A 20,207-nucleotide genomic window follows, 5' to 3' on the forward strand; every position below is an offset into this window, starting at 1 on the left:
ATGAGGTCACCTAAGGTGCGGAATATGTTTGTGCGATATGGAAATCCTATTAGTCATTGATTAGCCAGTAGTGTACTTTTGTGTGAATTTAGTTGAGTAGGAATAGAAAGTAGTGCTAGTCATATTAGTCCGGTAAGGATAGTGGTGTGGGGTAGAAGTAGAAAATAAAAAAGGGAAAATTTGGGTATTCGTATTAGTCTCTCATAGTAATAAAAGTTGTTATCATTGGGCAAATATTCACATACAAGCAGTCTCAGTATGAGTTAGTTTTGGAATTCGGGGTAAACTGTGCATCAAGCCAGGTGTTTTTTAGTAGCTTGAGAATTGCGTCATTGAGTTTTGGGCTTTGGTTTGGTTTTTGCTCGTGCTGTGGGGCCGGCAGTGATTGGTGCATTCTTCTTGGTGTCTGTGGTAGCCATTGTCTGTATCCTCAGAGGTATATGCAAATTCTATACTGGTGTACGGAATTCAATTAAACATGGAAAGGGATGTTGTATGTTGACATTGATGATGTTATTTTCTCATAGCAATAGAATACTACTCAATGTTTGTATAAACACTGACTTTCACGCATATATGTTTATAGAGCTATCATTCTCCCCATTAGCCTTGACTGTGCTTGCGTGGAAATTTATAGTTTTTACCATATTATTAAGTTTTATGCTAGAGAGCAGAAAATACAGTTGAATTTTGATAATACATAGACTGGTACAATATTCATAGAAGAACATCAAAGTTTACTACTTTTTAGGTCATGTGTAAGTACACTAGCATGCTTAATATGATTATCAATATACACATATGTTTACAATAAATACTGGTGACATCATTGTACATCTGACTTGGACTTAGTTGTGCATTGTTGTATATTTATTTCATGGCTTTTAATCGATGCTATTCTAAAGAGGTTTATATGGTTTGCAATTTTATTATTGTGCTGATAGCTAGACTAAAGAGTATGTTGGCTTGTATAACATCTTTTTGTTTCAAGAAGGTAATATTTGACAGACCTTTAAAATACTGAACTACCAACTTGGGTGATTATTAACTGTTTCATGCTTGTTTGAGGCAGCCACTGGCAAAAATATTTCAAGCTAAATTATGAAACTTTTTTTTATATATTTTCAAAACATTTGAATTGTTCAAGCCAAAACTGTTGATACGTGATTAATATAGCTTTGTTTATTATTGCCAATATTCTGCGCTTGAAGCGGTTTAACTGCTTATTGTTTGACCTTGTTGTTCTTAGATATCAAGAGCACCTGCTGATATTTGTCATGATAAAAAGACTATTTGTCTCAATTCTATTAACATTTATTCATTAGGACACACTTTTTTGTTCCAGCTTTAGTTGTTCCAATTTCACTACATAGTCCCAACATGAAGAGATTCCAGTTTATACAAATAATGTTAATAAGCAACTTCACATAAACCACCTCAACTACATGTGAATATTCACACAGCTTAAACATAATGTGGCAACAAAAATACTACATGTATATTTGCATGTTCTTCAGTATACAGTCAGAAATAATCACATTTGTCTCCAAAAAAACCTGCTATTTCTATTGCAACTACCAAAAGCAATATTTTAGTTTGCATGACCAAGTTCTATCTGAGCTATAACAGTCTACTAAGAATTTATTACCAGGGCCTGTGAAAGTTAGCAGCCATCTAATAAAACTCTAACGATCTATATATACCGCATGACCCTTGAGTGTAGGTTAAGCACTCACAACTTGGCACTTTCACACAGAAAAACAAACAGTTTTTCACTTGATAGGTATTGAAACTCTCCAGCATTGTACCTGAACAAATAAACTGATCAGGCCCAGTTTTCGCTACTACCATGGCTGTTCCAGTTCTCTCTCCAATTACTGAATACTTGTAGATGAAAGAAACCATTGCTGCAATGGGTTGAAGATCATTTTGTGATGTTGCAGTTGTTACTTGAGCTGTGCTCGTAGTAGTTGAAGCTTGTGTAGTGCTTGTGGTGGGAGCTTGGGTTCCCACCACAAGCTCCCGCCAAGCTTGGGTTGTACTTGTTGTTGTGGTGGCTAGAAGTGAGCCTATTATAACAGATTTAGTGGTAGCATTAGAGCTAGCTAAGGAACTTGAGAGGAAAATAAAAGGTCAATGCCATTTTTTGCACCAAAATATATTTATATAAAAGGTCAGTGGCAGCTAAAGGTTAATCTTGGCACCCTCTAGTGTAAAGCTTTTCACGCCTGAATTATCTGAAAATTAGTGCAATACAGACAGCTCACACGAATCTCAAAGAAGTTTTGTTATCATCTGACAGCTCGTAGACTTCGATTTATATTATAACAAAGAGTTTTACCTGAGCACGTGATACGCTTAATCATGGAACCATCGACTATAACCAGCCAACCATTGTCCAGTCGCATATCAAGAGGTTTTTTCAGTTTGCAATCATTTAAAGTGCAGTCCGTGACATCCTCAGACCCTAAAAGTCAGAGATGTAGGTAGCAGTTTATGGTGCACATTCTAAAGCTTGTACAATACAGCTAAACATGTTTCCTATTAGTGCTTTACTTTATGATGATTTATTTGTTTGGTGACAATTCTTAAAGTAGAGGATTTAAAAATTGCCACCATTTAAAGAGATATTGCATAAATGAAAAATAGAATAACCGTATAAGTGACATAATCGTGTAATTGCAATTCAACTCACATCTGATGATTTTCAGAGTAAGAGATACTGGAACTAAAACGCACAGGCCTTCTACTCTTACGATACGCTCATTCCATGGCCTTCCATGAACATTAATAAGATGACTGCTTCTAATTTTTACAAATACTAAACAGTTTCAGTTTAAGCTAAAATAAACAAGAAAATATTAACAAAAGTTTACAAGTTTTTTTTACATGATAATAATATCATGATATTATTATCATGTAAAAAATGTAACGAATCGCTTATTTGCTATATCAAATTGTCTGGTGATTTTTGGAAATCGTGAAATTCCAATTCCTATTCACAGAGTTCACAATGTCTACTAGCAGTTTTACACTAGTAAACCCCTAATCACAGTCAAAAACATCTGAGCCAAACAATGCAAGTTTACCTCATATAATTTATTAAATCATAAAGGTAAGTTAAACTATGTTTACTTTGGCAAAAAATTGATTGAATCGTTTACACACCTCTTACAACAAGAAATGTGATAAATAGTAACATTTACATGTACATGAACTGATGATCATTGAATATCAGAAATACAATAAGACTCATGTAATAAAATAATCTATTTGAACAGTTACTTTGCTTTACAGAAGTTAATACTTATAAAATGTAGATTTGGGGAATCTCACTCTTGCAATTGGAAAGTAGCGAGCCATTAATTACTTATGTGAAGGCATCGATTTCAACTCAGCTAGTGCAAGGTCAGTGTGAATCAATGGGTTTCTACTATGATTATTGTAAAGAGGTCACAACAGTTATAAACATCATGAATTATATGGCTACCTATGGCAGTGGTGCTGACTGTCTCTCCATCTAAGTCAATGACTCGCAAAGAATTTGCGGAGTCAGCTGCGACAATCCAATTGTAGTCTTCTAGAATGACGAGACCCTACAATATACATGTGAGTGGAAAAGCAAACATAATCATCTATTCAACACAAGCTCCAGAGTTTAGTACAGGTGTGCTTAGCTGCAAATACAGTTTATAAAGAGCTGAGATTAACACATTTTTAAGTATAGGGCAAAAAACAAAATTAGATAGTCAAACGCAACAAATCACAAAAACATCAAAATATTTTGTTATACTCACATGAACTTGAGGTGAACAAATCACATAAATAGCATACTATGGTAAGACTCTACTAATGTGACAGATTCTACTATGATTCTACTGCCAGAAAACTGCTGCCACAACACTGCTGCTGTAACATTACTGCCATTGCTTTGACACTGATGTCCATAAAGAGTGGTCAGAAGACTAATGGAAACAATTTTTTCAAAAAAAAGGAGAATAGAGGTATATAGCACAACAACAAAATTTGCAGACAGTTCCAAGATAAGTGACATGCATTGGTCTACTAGCATGAGAAATGCATGAGTGGAACCATGGTAAACGGTCAAACATATATATTTCTGTGAGGTATAAAGTTTGGCCTAGTTTTTTACACCCTTAAAAAATATTTTGTTTGGTGCCGTGGGATGAGCACATTTTTAAAATAAAGAAGTATTCCACTAAAGGGTGGAACAAAAATTATTGAAATATTATTCAAACAAAAAAGAACAATTTTGACATGATCATACACTTATAACTAACTGTGCAGCTTTTGGAATGAAAGTAGACAGCTCAAACCATTGTTATTCACCTTTATACAGTTTATGATTAGAGTAATCCTTCTAATAATTATATTAAAATAATTATGGTTAGGATTGTCTTCTCATGTGTCATTACTAAATCTAGCATAAAAGACAATCTTTCTATTCTAGACTATATAGAGAAAATTTATCATCGTTGTATCAGGCAGAAAAAATGTGACATGCATTATGTACACTTATCCAAACTTATTGCACAGATGGACCAAATTGTAAACACAGACACTAGCAACAGCTCTTTCTATATTCTAAGAGAATATGATACATATTTGTGACTCACTTTTATTGCAAGATCATAATAATGCAATATTCATCAGATGTACATGTATAAAGCAAGTAAATTTAGGTGAAGGAGGCCAAATCCAAGTACCAGATCGAACCACGAAAAAGAGTTGGTTCAACCGGAATAGCTTAATGAGTTGAGTGGATGTTAAAAATAACTTTAAGCAAAGAGATGCTTTTAGTAGGTCCCCTTATTAGCAGAGCTTCTAAGTGTTAATGATTGACCTTTTAGTATCATTTGCATATAAATCAAAAAGCAAGTTGTATCGTTTGGTTGTAACTAATGCTTTTACAAAAAGAAGAGTTTAGAGAAATATTTTACGCCAAATTCTAGATTTTTTGTAATCTAAAATTGTAAAAAATATATAAATATCATTAGCACTGTTTACACTTGTTAAAACTAGTTTATTTTGTAAGAAATTATGTGCTGATCGCTCATGTTTTTTGTGGCAACTGGATCAATATTTTTCTAATTATGGTAAAAAATGTCTGCCTATATTTGAAGTAGCTAAGTTTTAAAAAATAATGTATGCCCTGGCTGAAAAAATGTAAGGAAAGAGTTAAGAATATGTTCAGAACATACTGTGTAAATGTGACATATGAATCTTGCAAAAGAGCGGAAGTAGTCAATAGCACAAATCAACGAGTTGTCAACTTAGTTGATATAAATAAAGTTTAAGCTGCAGTTTGCCATAGAAACCTTCTTGTGGAAAACACTTACCATCAGGTTATGAAACCGAGCTGCCAATAGTGTGCTATCATTATGTCCAGATTGGTTAGGAGCTCCAGCAACCAACTCTTCATTGCTTGAATTTTCACCAATTTTGTATAGGGCTTGTTGACCAGCAAAGTACAAATCCCCGTTGCTTGCTACCACCAACGCATACAGCTGTTGTATACCTGTTACCTTCTCGCTAACCATGCCAGTATCTACAATGTTAACACCAAAAGAAGCGATCAGGTAATTAAAACTACAAGCCCTTTTGTAGTTATGAATGAATAACAATTATTAATATTATTTGTAACGAAAAGATTGTTTTAAAATTTGAACGTATCACTCTTTTAGCATTCTCTTTAAACATATTGTGGCTGAAAACCAAAATCGAACTGTTGCTGACATACTAACATTTTTATAGTTATCCTACTCAATGAGACACAAAAATGGAAGTGCACGATTATCGATGCCTAGATTGAGAAGTAAAGGAGGCGATGAAAATATGAGGATATAACTTACACTACCTTCATGTACGTAAAGGCTAAATAAACATATTTTGTATCCTACTTGCAGGTTTTTATTGTTGTATGTTCTATTTTAAAGTTTCACCTGCCATTTGAATTATCCTTATAACTTATAATGAAACTTGGAGAGAATTTGAAAGCTATTCATCCAAAATTATATTAGATGTTGGATGGGCGGTAAAATATTGCTCAAATTGCAAATTATATGTCAGTAAAATTAATATGTATGCTGAATTGGTCAAAAATAGAGAATTCTTGTAAACCATAATCCTTATCTTTGCTTTAATAAGAGCACTGCCTGTCTATTCTTTTGTCGGAAGGCATGGTTGAATGTTCAGAAAATTGATTGCATCGTGCGTGAGTCGAGCTCACAAATTTTAGCCTTGAACCCTGAAACTCCAACACCAAGTCAACTGCCTTGCTACTTTTTGGAATAATTGTGCAGATAGTTATTGCATCTGACAATCTCTCAGGGGCATTGGACTGCCCGGGTACTAGTACTCATGATGCTATGTGACACTGATAACTTGGCAGTCCAGTGAGCCGTGAGAGATTGTCAAGCATACCGGAGTATTAGTGACAGAGCATATAGCACTGAGATTAAGCACATGCACAATAATTAAGAAACATAGAAGCTGAATAAGTAGAGCAGATAGGAAGTGCAGGTGGTAGAGCACATTGTCATGAGTTTGAGTCCTGTATGAAGCAATCCACTTTTCCAACCTCCAACTGCGGCTTTAGACGAACACGGATCTTAGTATAGTAAAGGTTGCAGGCTTTATTATTACATAATATTTACAATGTGAGTGTAAAGAATTTAAGAATATAAACTCACCAGTCTCGATCATTTTAATTACTTCTCTCCTATCAACCACATAAAACTTGTTTCTTTCAGCATTGGCAGCGATGTTATAGAGCTCACCAAATCTGGCATCACTCCGTGTACCTAAAACATTAAACATTCTTTTGATTAAACAAAGTGAGGGAGCAACATTAGCCTGTGCTTGTAAAAGAAGACACAAAGATAAGAAGTAATTAAATTTTACTAAAACAACAGGTTTCCAATGATCTAGTTTTGGTTTGGTAAAAATGTGGTTTTCCGCAGACTGTATTGAGCCAAGACATGTTCATTGGGTGTCCGCTTTACTTTATTGTTAATATAAATATTTAGACATGTTTTTTCTTCAGCTTCAATGACTTTCACAGATAACTCAGTTCTACAGATGAAGAGGCAGAGTGGCAAGCTAAAAGAATTAGAAGTTATAGTTATGGCACGGTCACTATGTCTCCGTAATGTGCATGTTTGCATCAATCCACAAGTCATCCACAAGATGAAAATGGTGAAAATCCGCAAATCAAAAGAGTATTGTTGCTCGCAAATCGTTATCAAATGTTTCAAGTTTGTGAGTGATGAAAACGGCAATTGCAAATGATGCGCAAAAAAGTGCTGTGCACGCTATTTCATTTAAAATATCTTCAGCCTTCAATAGTTTTCATTTCAATTTGAACAGTTCCGACTGCGTTAATGCTCGGAATGCATCACTAATTTTTGACCTGTGGTTCAATAGTTAGACATTCAGTTTTGCTGCTTTTTTATCTCTGTAACATAGCGCCGACGTTAATCTGCATAATACAAATGTCTATGTTGAATGTCAATGTTGAAAAACTTATATAAATTAGCGTGCACACAACTCCAAATCCGCATCATGTACATCATGGAAACGCAATAAATGAGGATCTCAACAAATCATGAGTGTTTATAAACAATGACGACTCAACAGCTAATAGAAAACTAATAATCCTGGCTAAACGAGAGTAAGCGCTGCCAACTTCAGAACATCAAACACAAATCTACTGTAGAAAGAGTAATTCAAAATGTAGGTGAGACAAGAACAGGTACAGCAGATACAAACAGTTGGTAGGTGTTTACAGGCAGCATTAACAGGTTGCTGTAGTAGCTTGTGACAGATTGACTTACACAGAGCCACAACACGGGTGGGCAGCGCTTATGAAACTAGTTGGCATGGTTAAGCTAACCCTCCTTTTGCATTTCCATAAAGAACAACTATTTTTGGGAAACCACGGGCAACACAAAAGGGGCAACTATATCAGATGAAGTGGTCGTTACATGAATGCAGCCAATACAAAAATTGAAAAAGTAGAAAAATAGACCTAAATAAAATAACAAACACAAATGTCTTAGAAAATAGATACAGCAGATATAAACAGTTGACAGGTATTCACATGCAACATTAACAAGTAGTGTGTGACAGATTGGCTCAAACAGAGCCAAATTTTAGGTGAGCAGCACTGATAAAACTAGTTGGAATGGTTAAGCTAACTCTCCTTTTGCACTTTCATGAAGAACAGATAACCATTTTTGGGAAACCAAGCAGAACACAGAAGGAGTAACTATATCAGATGGAACACAAAATATCAGTATGTAAAGTAATATGTAATAAAGTATCAGATGGAGTGATTGTGACCTGAATGCAGCTAATATAAGTATTGAAAATGTGGAAAAATAGATCTAAATAAAAGAAAAAATACAAATATCTTAGCAAATAGAAGGAACCGTGTAATTCATGAAAAATAAAGCCCAGTAACTCTTGCATACCGGATGTCACATGCCCAAGCACCTACTGTTGAAATGCCTACAGCAAGGGTTCAAGTAACTACGTATGTCTCTTATAGAGTACATCAGCTTGAGTTATGCACCAACCTTATGTTTATACATATTTATTAATATATATGGACCAGTGTACCTACATGTAGAACAAAAAGCAAAGTAGTTGTCCTTTATAATAAACCAGCATTATCTGAACATTAGCAGTCCATGAGACTTGTATGGTGGTTCAAGCACACACAGAATATTCTGAATCTAATACTGCCTACAAGAGAGCCTGACTGGTGATTGTTTACTGTAGTGACTTGCTTTATTCATAGCAATTGGTAACAAGCTATAAGTGCAAGCACCTGCTTGATCATTTTAGATGCAATGCATCAAGGTCGCTATCAGATAAGCAAAACAGTGTTGGGGAACCAAAACCACAGTTGCTTATGTAAATAATAAACAATTTTTAGATTTTACCGAGAACATCACCGTATGTTCCACATTCGCCAGCCCATTCTATTGTACCAGTTGCTTGAATGATCGTTTTGATGCAATACTCAAAAGTCTCAGTGAATAACACATTGTCATCTTCATCCAGAGCGATTCCTCCAACATCAAGACCAACGTCACTTTAACATAAACATTGAGTTCTTAAAAGATGGTGTTTTTCGCAAATTCAAGAAATTAACTATTCAATTCTACAAAGATAAGAAATGCTTGATTTCTATCAAATATAAGAGTTTGATATAGAGTTGTTTAACTTCATAATAATTGTATAGAAATAATGCTATGTAAATACTTGTTTGTAAAGCTGAGCTGCAAAATTCTAAGCTGTAATGGTAACAACTCTGTTTAATTTCATTTTCATGTAACCTCTGGATGACCTTCTAAGACCAAATGCGTACATGCAGTAAATCCATGATCATATTTGCGCATTGCTTTTAGAATCTGTCAGAGGGTAATATTTACATTCATAGAAAAGCAAGTTAATAGGAAAAACGTAATAGGAACACTCCATATAAATGGGCTCATGTACTGCAATACTAATAAAAATTTAGCCTGGGAGCTTTATATCTTTTATGGCTCACTCTTTTACCTATCAGTAAAAACCATACTCATAATTACAAACCGATACAGTAGTCGTGATTTAGGCTTTTATGAGCAAGTATCTATTTTTTACCTCAGTAAATTTTAGTGGGCTGTCTAGTTTAGCCTAAGTTCATATAAACTTGTGAAATGGTTCTTTTGATAGCCTTAGTAAAAAAAAACTAAGCCTCAATAGCAACAGTGATAAAATATTTATGTTTTATTGAACAAATGGTTTGAAAATCAATGGATTTCTTAGACAGCGTGAAGTCTCAAAGTTTGTCTGTCTCAATGTAGACAAGTTAATCTGATGAATATTTTAATCCTCATGTTTGATATAGATTTTTAACAAATATATAATTCATGAGTGTAACTTAATATACTCAAAAGATTATAAAACCACTGTAAGATCGAAAGGCCGTAATTGAATGCCATGGTGCTCTACTTTTCAACCCTTCCTTTATAGTGGCAGTCAAATAGAAGTTGTGTTCAAATAGAGGCTGGCATTGTATTTGTTAAATGGCTTTTCAGAATGTTGGGAAGAAAATTTTAGCCCTTTTACCGGCAAATCGAATGCCATCTATATTTTGTCCTCTTTTTCCTGTGGAACAATATGAAACCTTTCAGATGCAATAAATCTGCTATCTTACTTTTAACTTGACAAAAATTTGTTGTGAATATGCATCAAAAAACTGAGAAATATCTTTACCAGTAGATATTTATTGCTTGCAAGTATTCTGCGATAATATTAGAGCCTGTATTTCGCTTTGCAAGTTGTTTGAGCTTTTAATTTTTATTTCATTCTAAATTTGAAGATATATTTTTATTTTACATCTTTATCTAATAATGTTGCATCAAAGCTCGATGCAATCATTGATATGTTTGCTACAGTTTCCAGCCAAAACTAGCTTTTTATATGCAAAAGATGAGGAGTTACGAGCGTCGATCCTTTGTAAGATCAGATTACCCCAAGGATATTATCAAATGATATGCTATAAATCTGCAAATTTATAAGTTATATAATAATAATCTATCAAATGCTACAAATATATATTCAAGAACAAGTGGCATAAATGAACCCTGCCTATATTACATGCAGAAACAAAAATTAACTTCTTAAAAACAAAAGTATTTGCATTCTTTTCTCGGTTAGCTGCAATCTGATTGTTGCTTTTGATGAAACGAACATCTTCTAGTTGTCCAATACCTTCCAAAATGTCTTCTGACTTCCACTTTTTTTCTGCATTACTGAACTAGTCAATATTAGTGCCTAAACAATTTTTTGGCAGAGCAAAACCTTTACATATGGCGTTTAGCCCAAATGCCCAGCATGAAAGTTTTGCTTGCTAAACAAAGCCTTTAGCCTAAAACTAGCCGTTCATCTACCATCGTGAATGTAAACCATTTTTATAGACCTATACTTCGAAGTATCAAGACCCCACTAAACCAGGAACTATTCATAGCCTGAGACAGTTATTAATTATTGCTATGGTGTTGCTTTCAAAGTTTTAACAGGAGAAAAACCGAAAAGTTTTGAAGCTGGACAACAAGAGAATGAATTGTTATTGATGAAAACGATTCATTATTATGATGATTCTGTGGACACTTTTATACTGATCACTTACTATTATGGGCTCATAAACATCAGAAATACTCAAAGTAGCGGTCAAAAGGAGGTTGTGTTCAAATAGAGGTCTTACGGTAAATGGGCTCATGTAGGTCAAGTCATAAATACATGAAAAGACACGACAGAGGTTTTAAATTGATATATCCATAACCCAAGCTGACGGGTTCCAATACAAAAAACTTACATAGTATTTTCTATCTATAAAGTTTTATACAATGAAAAAAGCTAAATAAGTTACAAATATACCAATTCAAACCATGCAAATTGTCTGTTACATAGCATGGAAGCATGCGGAGTTGCTTAAGGTCGATCAAAAATCTATTACATAATAATATCACTGATAGCATTGTGAGACAAAACCTGTAACGAGCTCAGACAAATACATAGATTATTTAGACATGGACTTAGATTATGTAGACATAAACTTAGATTATGTAGACCTAGACTTAGATTATACAGACATAGACTGAGATTATGTAAACATAGACTTAGATTATGTAGACATAGACATAGATTATGTAGGTATAGACATAGATTATGTAGACATAGACTTAGATTATGTAGACATAGATTTAGATTATGTAGACATAGACTTAGATTATGCAGATATAGACTTAGATTATGTAGACAAACACTTAGATTATGTAGACATAGACTTAGATTATGTAGACATAGACTTAGGTTATGTAGACATAGACTTAGATTATGTCGACATAGACTTAGATTATGTAGACATAGACTTACATTATGTAGGCATAGACTTACATTATGTAGGCATAGACTTAGATTATGTAGACATACACTTAGATTATGTAGACATAGATTTAGATTATGTAGACATAGATTTAGATTATGTAGACATAGACTTAGATTATGTCGACATAGACTTAGATTATGTAGACATAGACTTAGATTATGTAGACATAGACTTAGATTATGTAGACATAGACATAGATTATGTAGGTATAGACATAGATTATGTAGACATACACTTAGACTATGTAGACATAGATTTAGATTATGTAGACATAAACTTAGATTATGTCGACATAGACTTAGATTATGTAGACATAGACTTACATTATGTAGACATAGACTTAGATTATGTAGACATAGACTTAGATTATGTAGACATAGACATAGATTATGTAGGTATAGACATAGATTATGTAGACATAGTCTTACATTATGTAGACATAGATTCAGATTATGCAAACATAGACTTAGATTATGCAGATATAGACTTAGATTATGTAGACATAGACTTAGATTATGTAGGTATATACTTAGATTATGTGAATGTAGACTTAGATTATGTAGACATAGACTTACATTATGTAGACATAGACTTAGATTATGTAAACATAGACTTAGATTATGTAGACATAGACTTAGATTATGTAGACAGACTTGCATTATGTATAAAATAGATTTAGATTATGTAGACAATGACTTACATTTTATAGACGTAGACTTACATTATGTAGACATAGACTTAGATTATGTTGACAGACTTGCATTATGTATAAAATAGATTTAGATTATGTAGACATAGATTTAGATTATGTAGACATAGACTTAGATTATGTCAACATAGACTTAGATTATGTAGACATAGACTTAGATTATGTAGACATAGACTTAGATTATGTAGACATAGATTTAGATTATGTAGACATAGGCTTACATTATGCAGACATAGACTTACATTATGTTCAGATTTCCAACAACACCCTCAGTGACTGAAGCAAGCTCTCTTGAAGTGCCAACAAGGTATGCCTCAGATCCCCTCACACTTCTCGGGATAAAAGAACTGGGTGTTGATATGCTGGACATGTCTGCCCATACCTCAAGGGTGCATTGGCTGGGATCAGTCTGCAGCTGAAGGAATGATGCCTCGAGAATGGCCATTGTGAACATTATCAACAGACCTAAAAATCAAATGGTTTATTATTTTTTCAGTGTGATAACCATTACAAAGTGTAAGCTGTGCAATTTAATATAATAAATGTCTGGGATATTTCTAATTGGATAGTTACACATGGGTGATGTTTCTGATTAGAATCGGTCATTGTACCCTATTAATCATAGCATATTCAATTAAGCACTTCATTATTTCTGTGGAAAATGACAAGTTTTTCACAAATTAGTTCAAATACACATTTAACAATTATTAAAGCGTGTCTTAAATTTACAAGTTCAACTATTTTAACCATTTTTCAACTTGTCAGCAACTGGATGTGTACAACAATGTACAAGCTAGACTGGACATTCAAAGCAACAAGCTAGTAGGGGATTGCTAGAGGCATTACCATTGCAGGTATGATTACCTGCAGCATTTCAATAGCTGCTGTGAATGAAAAGAGACAAGCAGCCAAGCAACTAGTGACCTTACTTCGGCACATTTATTATTATTATTTATTATTATTGTTTCATTATTTCTCTTATGAATGTTTTAACTGTGATCATGTTCTGTCGATTTTAATCTTGAAACCTTCTGACAGTCGGATGACCTCAAACATCAAACAAATCACCTCAACTGATAGAAAAATACCAATACTTTCTAATAAAATCTAGTAAATCCCTGTGTAAGTTCATGTTTAACGACAACCTCTTCATGTATCAAATTTTGAGTCTATTTTTATCATGGCTTACACTATGAATAAAAGTTACACTTATCAGATCAGGAGAATTTATCTTATTTGAGTGATTCCATCGCATGTATTAATCAAGGAATATTTATTCTCAATGTCAATCTCAATGAAATCTACAAGTATTAAAAATGGTCTCTGACAATGATATCAAGTGCAATGCAATAATGCATAATGCCATTAAAACAATGCATTTTAACTGTTTACATATATAAACATATACATAAATACATGTATTAAGGAAAATATACATAAACATATATATATAAATACTAAGTTAATGCTCGGCATTGCTTGGTTAATAAAAGTCTGCACAAAAATTCTTATTTAACTTATAACAACAATTACAGTTCTAACTTTCAAACTTAATATCATGAGAAAAGCGTTTTGCGCAGTTCAAATAAATTAGGAAAAAGCTATAACAAACGTAAACGTTTTTAAACTTTTTCAAGCAATTGTAACTTTCAAATTTCAAATTTAGCAAGTAATAGCTAAATTAAGTCTGTTTCACTACGATTGCAATAAAAGATGATTTAGTTATGCTGCAATGAATAAGAACTAAAAAGACAAAATAAAATCCTGAATATGTTGAATTAATAATAACAATTTGTGCCTGAAGGTTTGTGTATATAAAATGGTTACTATTCCAGTAAAAGCTATCCATCAAAACTTTGAATACGATGGTACTGGTACCACTCGAGTCTGGTGAAAATGTAAAAATGAGATTTCAGTCATTTTTGTCTGACCAAACGGAAAGAACTTGGAGGCTATTCCTATTCAAAATATTACCATCATCCGCGTAAAAGGTATTGGCCTTGACGGTGATTTAGTAATTGAACCCTACCAAAAACCGGAAATAGAAGTTCAAAAAAACATGAAAAACCATTGTTTCTCATGAACCTAATAGAATTCATAGAGTTTCAATTACATTGTAATACGTCATTTAGTGCATGCTATTCAGAAAAGGGTGTATACAGGTATATAGTTATAACTGTGATTGTTACAGCAATCATAAACTCGGGGATGGCAATTGGATTCCAAACATGCGGTTGTGATCTTCATGAGTTCAAATCCAGCAAAATGTAAAATATTAACTTATGATTTTAGCTGGAGATACTGAACTACATACAAACTTTGAGATTTCTATATATACAGGTATCTGCTATATATAGAAGATACGCCAAGTTAGATACGCCAATCAGGCCACCTGGGGTGTGGAATATGCCTGTGCGGTATGGAAATCCTATTAGTCATTGATTAGCCATTCGTGTCCTTTTGTCTGAATTTAGTTGAGTAGGAATAGAAAGTAGTGCTAGTCATATTATTCCTGTAGGAATAGTGGTGTGGTGTAGAAGTAGAAAATAAAAAAGAGAAAATTTGGGTATTCGTATTAGTACATGAACAATTTTTTATATAAATCTGAATTTCTTATGTAAACTATGAATAAATTTGCATGAATGTTTTTCTATATACAATATATATGTATATATATATTTATACACAATAAAAAAATATATATTGTCGAAGTAAAAAATTGTCGAAATCATAAATATGCACGTAAAGCTAATAAAGAGTAGTGAACACAAAATATGAAGATAATTTTATAATTTAAAGACATTTATGTACTGAGCTGAGTACAAATATATGCCTACCGGTTTTTCTTCCTGTTAAACTTCCTTTTTGCACATTTGTATGTAAAACCTTCTTATTGAAAAAGATTGGCTTTTGTATGCAAGCCAAATAAATGTATATCTGTTCTAGATTTTTTTCGATCTTTTCATATGTTTGTTACAAAAAACTCCAATAAAAGAGCATTGCTAATACATGTTTTAAGAGCGTATTTATAAAGACAAGTTGTCAAAAGTCTTTTCAAGTCATGTCCTAATTTTATTACATAATCCTTCAAGTTGGTAAATAGGCAGTTTTGTTTTCTGGAACAAAAATCATAAGGTATAAACTTCAAATATTGACAATACTATTTGTTTTACATGTTATAATTAGCTTTTATGCTTTTTTTTGTTTTATGTCATAGTTTGTAAGAAATGAGTCGTTTTATTCTGTTCTCAAAGGTACATGAATGTATGTGAAAATATGTTAACCAATGTTAAGGTATATGAATGTATGTTAAGATATGTTAAATTATGTTAAGATATATGAACCTATGTTAATTTATGTTAACCAATGTTGAAATAAAAAAAGAAATGTTATGTTAACCAATGTCAAGATACATGTATATGAATGTATATTGAAATATATTTGCCAATGTTGTTAAGATATGTTAACATACATTAACCCATTTTAACATACCTAAATTATGCTAACATATGTTAGCATATTTTAAGCTATGCTAAAATATGTTAATGTATGTTAAGACATACTAACTTATATTAAAATATGTCAACCTGTCTTAAGATCTGTTAATTTTTCTTCTCTTTTTCAACAAAGAGCTCTAAAACATTTTGAATGAGATTTACCCCTTACAAAGCCCATATATGTATAAATTGGATGTAAAAACAAAATGCTCAAAAAGGCCGGTATTTTAATCATGTAGCTTATCCTTGTCTCTAATATAAATACAATTACTCATTGTGTTGAAAAACTCTGCCAGGAAATAATTTCTGATCAGTCTCTTAACTAATAACAGATAGTAACAGAAGAAGAACGTTTTTTTTTAAGTCTTTTTAAATTCCATTAAAAAGAAGGAAAATCTTGTGAGGTTGAAAGTTCATTTGTTGAAATGAGATAACATGGTCTATATTGTGTATTAACTTACATTCTGAATGAACATTTTTGTAACCAAATATGGTCTATTCAATGTTTTAAGACAATCAATTGATTTACAGTCAGTTTGCATAGTTGAAAAGCCCATTATGTATAATCATGACTTTTTATTTTTTTTTTCTGAAAGATTAGTTGTTTGCTGTAAAATGTATTTATTTTGTTAAGTATATTGCAAACTCTACACCTACCCAGTTGAAGGCTGTTAATCTTTGATGTCATTTTCAGGTCTTGTTCTTCAGAAATGTGCTGCCTCAATGATAGACAGCATATCACCCAAAGCAAACCAAGTATTACAAGTGTCTAAAAAGGAAGTCACATGATCAGACAGGATAAGGCACACATGATGCTATATATAGCCTTGTATTGTGTCCTAGGCTAAACTAAGTTGGTCTAGTGAAATCTATGCATTTGTAAAGATCACTAGAATATTTCATAACTATTGATTTTAGCCTTAGTTTCCTCTTGTGATATGGGATCCTCCAAGGATGGTGTTTGCTTACAACACGGCTATGGTATATATGCAAATAAAGCCTTACTGAAGAAACATTTTGAGGCTTAATCATATTTTGCATTTGCTTCAGTTTTATTCAAGCATGGATTAAAAAGGAAATAATACTATGAAATCGTTTCCCTGAAATAGGCTACAATAAAATACCTTAGGGAAAAATCAACAAAGTTAAACCTTCTAAAAGCTTTCTGCATAATTTGTTGAAGCGTGGTGCAGACGTTTATTACATTGATAACCAGTACAGAGACTGCTAATCAAAGGAAAAACTAGCCCTTTATGGAAGTCGCTTTGTTATTTAAAAGTTTGCACTCGACTTCAGATTTTTGGTTGTTGCAGGAAAAAGGTGAATGATGTCAGGGAACTTACTAACAGCTTAAAGAGAAAATTACGTCAAATGCAAATTTCACTCACAAAAAATGCACATGAAGTTTTAAATTAAGAAATATTATACATATGGTCGGTCAAACTTGACTTTCTCAATCTAAAATATAGTACAGGGTCAGCAGTGGTTAGAAGGTGAAATTGGCACTTGTTCCTTAGTCTTGATAGAATCGTTGTATTTTAATTAAAGTGGATGAACCAATCGGGATTCAGTAGTTAAGGCTGGCTTATGATTCATAGGTCATAATCATAAAGGTAATAATCAAGTCATGAATCAAGGTAACACCTGAGATGCTTCGCTCAAGTAAGAAAATTAAGGACCTTTAGACAAATTGCTTTAGAAGTGAAGTAATTCACCAACTACTAAGATATTTTGTTTTGTGAAGATGCATAATAGAAATAGGTATAGGATTGACAGAAACAAAGGATTTAACAAACATTTACATGTATGTCTCAAGTGCACTTATATGTAATAGAGTCGGCACTGTCAGGCTCCTAATAGTTCAATAATTTTGCAGCTTATTTCACCTGCAGACATTTGGTGTTTTCTGTTTTTAGCTTCCGTTGACACTTCAGCTCAAAAGTGGCCATTCATAGGTCAGCTCAATATGGCCATTCATAGGTCACAGTACTGAGTCATATTGGGTAATCATTAGTACCCTATTACACTGCAGCCAATCAAGTACTTGCAAAGAATCAATTGATCAACCAAAAGAAGTTGGCAGTTGAGTAATAAAAAGATAAAAATTACCCTCTTTTAAAAATCGACTTCCAGGAACTATCACTCACTCACAACAACATAAAGTATATGATCTAATAGACACTGCGTACAATGGCACCTATCAGTCCAGGCATAGAGCTGAGAGATTATATTTATAACAAACAAGTTTAATCCTCCTAAAGAGTTGTTTGCCAACATATACATTTAATGCTATGAGTTAGGATCTCAACATGCTAAAAGGCACTTTTGGAAAGTGCTAAGAAGAGAAACTGTAAATCAATATACAGACGTGACAAATACTGAGACAACGCAGGAGATGTTTTCAGAATGCCAAAGCTTCCTTCCAGACAGGAAAAGCATAATTAACTCAATCGTGTACAATGAAATTCTCCAGAATACTTGCACCATCTATACATTTAATTAAATGCTTTGGTGTACCATGAAACATTTTTTTGGTGGTGTGCTACATACATAGTTTGTATAATAGTATTTTTGATGGTGGTACGCAGCCAACTACTCAAATAGAACATGTACTAGCGAGTCTCTTCTTGACCAGTACCCTCACTCCATACTTTTATATACTTAAATTGAGAAGTATATAGAGATTTTATTTATTAGCAAAAGCAAAGATTCAACAATGCCAAGTCAAAAAGCAACAGATAAAATACAAGAAAAAGCAAAAGAAATAAAACTGTAAAAACATTTTATTAAACTCAGGAACATAGAGTGATTTGACAACAGCTGTTCAATAGTGTACAAAAGTTATCTTATAAGTACTAGCCTAAGGCAAAATATAATGTAAGTTATTTTGCTAAATTCACGTAAAACATCTGGTACTATTGCTCTATATGAATAACATACTTCTAAATGATATATGAATGTTTATAGCTCCTATATATACATAGACAAACACCTAGCTCTTAACACACACACACGCACGCAAACACACACACCTACTTATTTTACAAACCAGAAAGCTAGCTCTATGTACCTCTATTTAGTTTGATAGGTAGCTCTAGTTATCTGTCTGTATGCTACCTCGCCAAATTCATTTAATCCCATTTTTGAGAAACCAACATTCTGGTATATTTAAGGGAGTATCCAAAGCCAAGCCAATCCTTCCAATAAATTCTATAATAGAAACCCCCTGAAGATGTGTACGAACCTCCGCTATAGTAGAATCCATTCAAGAGAGCATAGCTGCAGTAGTTGTACCACCAGCCAACTACAAAAAAGTTAATACTCTAGGATGGTTTTAAGAAGTATATAGTAATTTTAGTAATATAAAACTGGTAAGCGATCAGATCCTGTCGACTAAAATGAATTATATACAGTCAAGCAACAATGAACGATCATTCCTACAGACGAATACTGCGACACAGGACATAAAGTTGAGCAAATATTTGTCTAGACATATAAATTAATTTCTAACATATGACATCTGAAATTTCTTGAAACATTACAACTTTTTAAATGAAAAAAAGCTGATGGAAAATCACAATAGAATACAAAAGTAATAAAAATGAAAGACTCAAATAAATCAAACCATATCATAATATCACTTTATCAACTTACACATTTCTGACTCTACATTTACGTTTCTTTAAAGTAACAATAAAAAATCACCTTTTTCTGATTATTATTTTACTAATTGATTTTTTTCTATATGATATAAATTTTTTTATTCAGTATTGTTTAAATAGCTTCGCTATAGATTTTCTTTATGGCATCGCTTGAAATATGTGCAATTGTTTTAGACTGTTATACCACCTTGATCTCGGTAAAAAGGAACTTGACCTAGTATTAACTGTGGCACTTCAAGCATCAGCCTGTGCTGGCAGTTTAACTAGTAGCATGAAAAAAAGGGATCAAGCATCAGAAAGTCTTTTACTGGTTAATATAGCTTTGGTAATTATAGAATATCATGTGAGTATTGTGTGGTAGTTTCTGTACTATAATC

General features: G+C 32.9%; 1 protein-coding gene across 1 annotated transcript in view; it reads right to left on the reverse strand.

Annotated features, from left to right (window-relative positions):
- Nucleotides 1-329: 329 nt before the first annotated feature.
- The window catches only part of LOC137400462 (uncharacterized), a 35,930-nt gene continuing 16,052 nt past the window's right edge, over nucleotides 330-20,207 (reverse strand). The window contains exons 9-10 of the mRNA XM_068086786.1: nucleotides 1,704-1,808; nucleotides 330-406 (exon numbers count right to left, since the gene is read on the reverse strand). Of these exons, the coding sequence (XP_067942887.1) occupies nucleotides 330-406; nucleotides 1,704-1,808 (182 nt within the window). The remainder of the gene's footprint in view (nucleotides 407-1,703; nucleotides 1,809-20,207) is intronic.

This window comes from Watersipora subatra, chromosome 7 (assembly GCF_963576615.1).
Source record: "Watersipora subatra chromosome 7, tzWatSuba1.1, whole genome shotgun sequence".
NCBI classification, from domain to species: Eukaryota; Metazoa; Bryozoa; class Gymnolaemata; order Cheilostomatida; family Watersiporidae; genus Watersipora; species Watersipora subatra.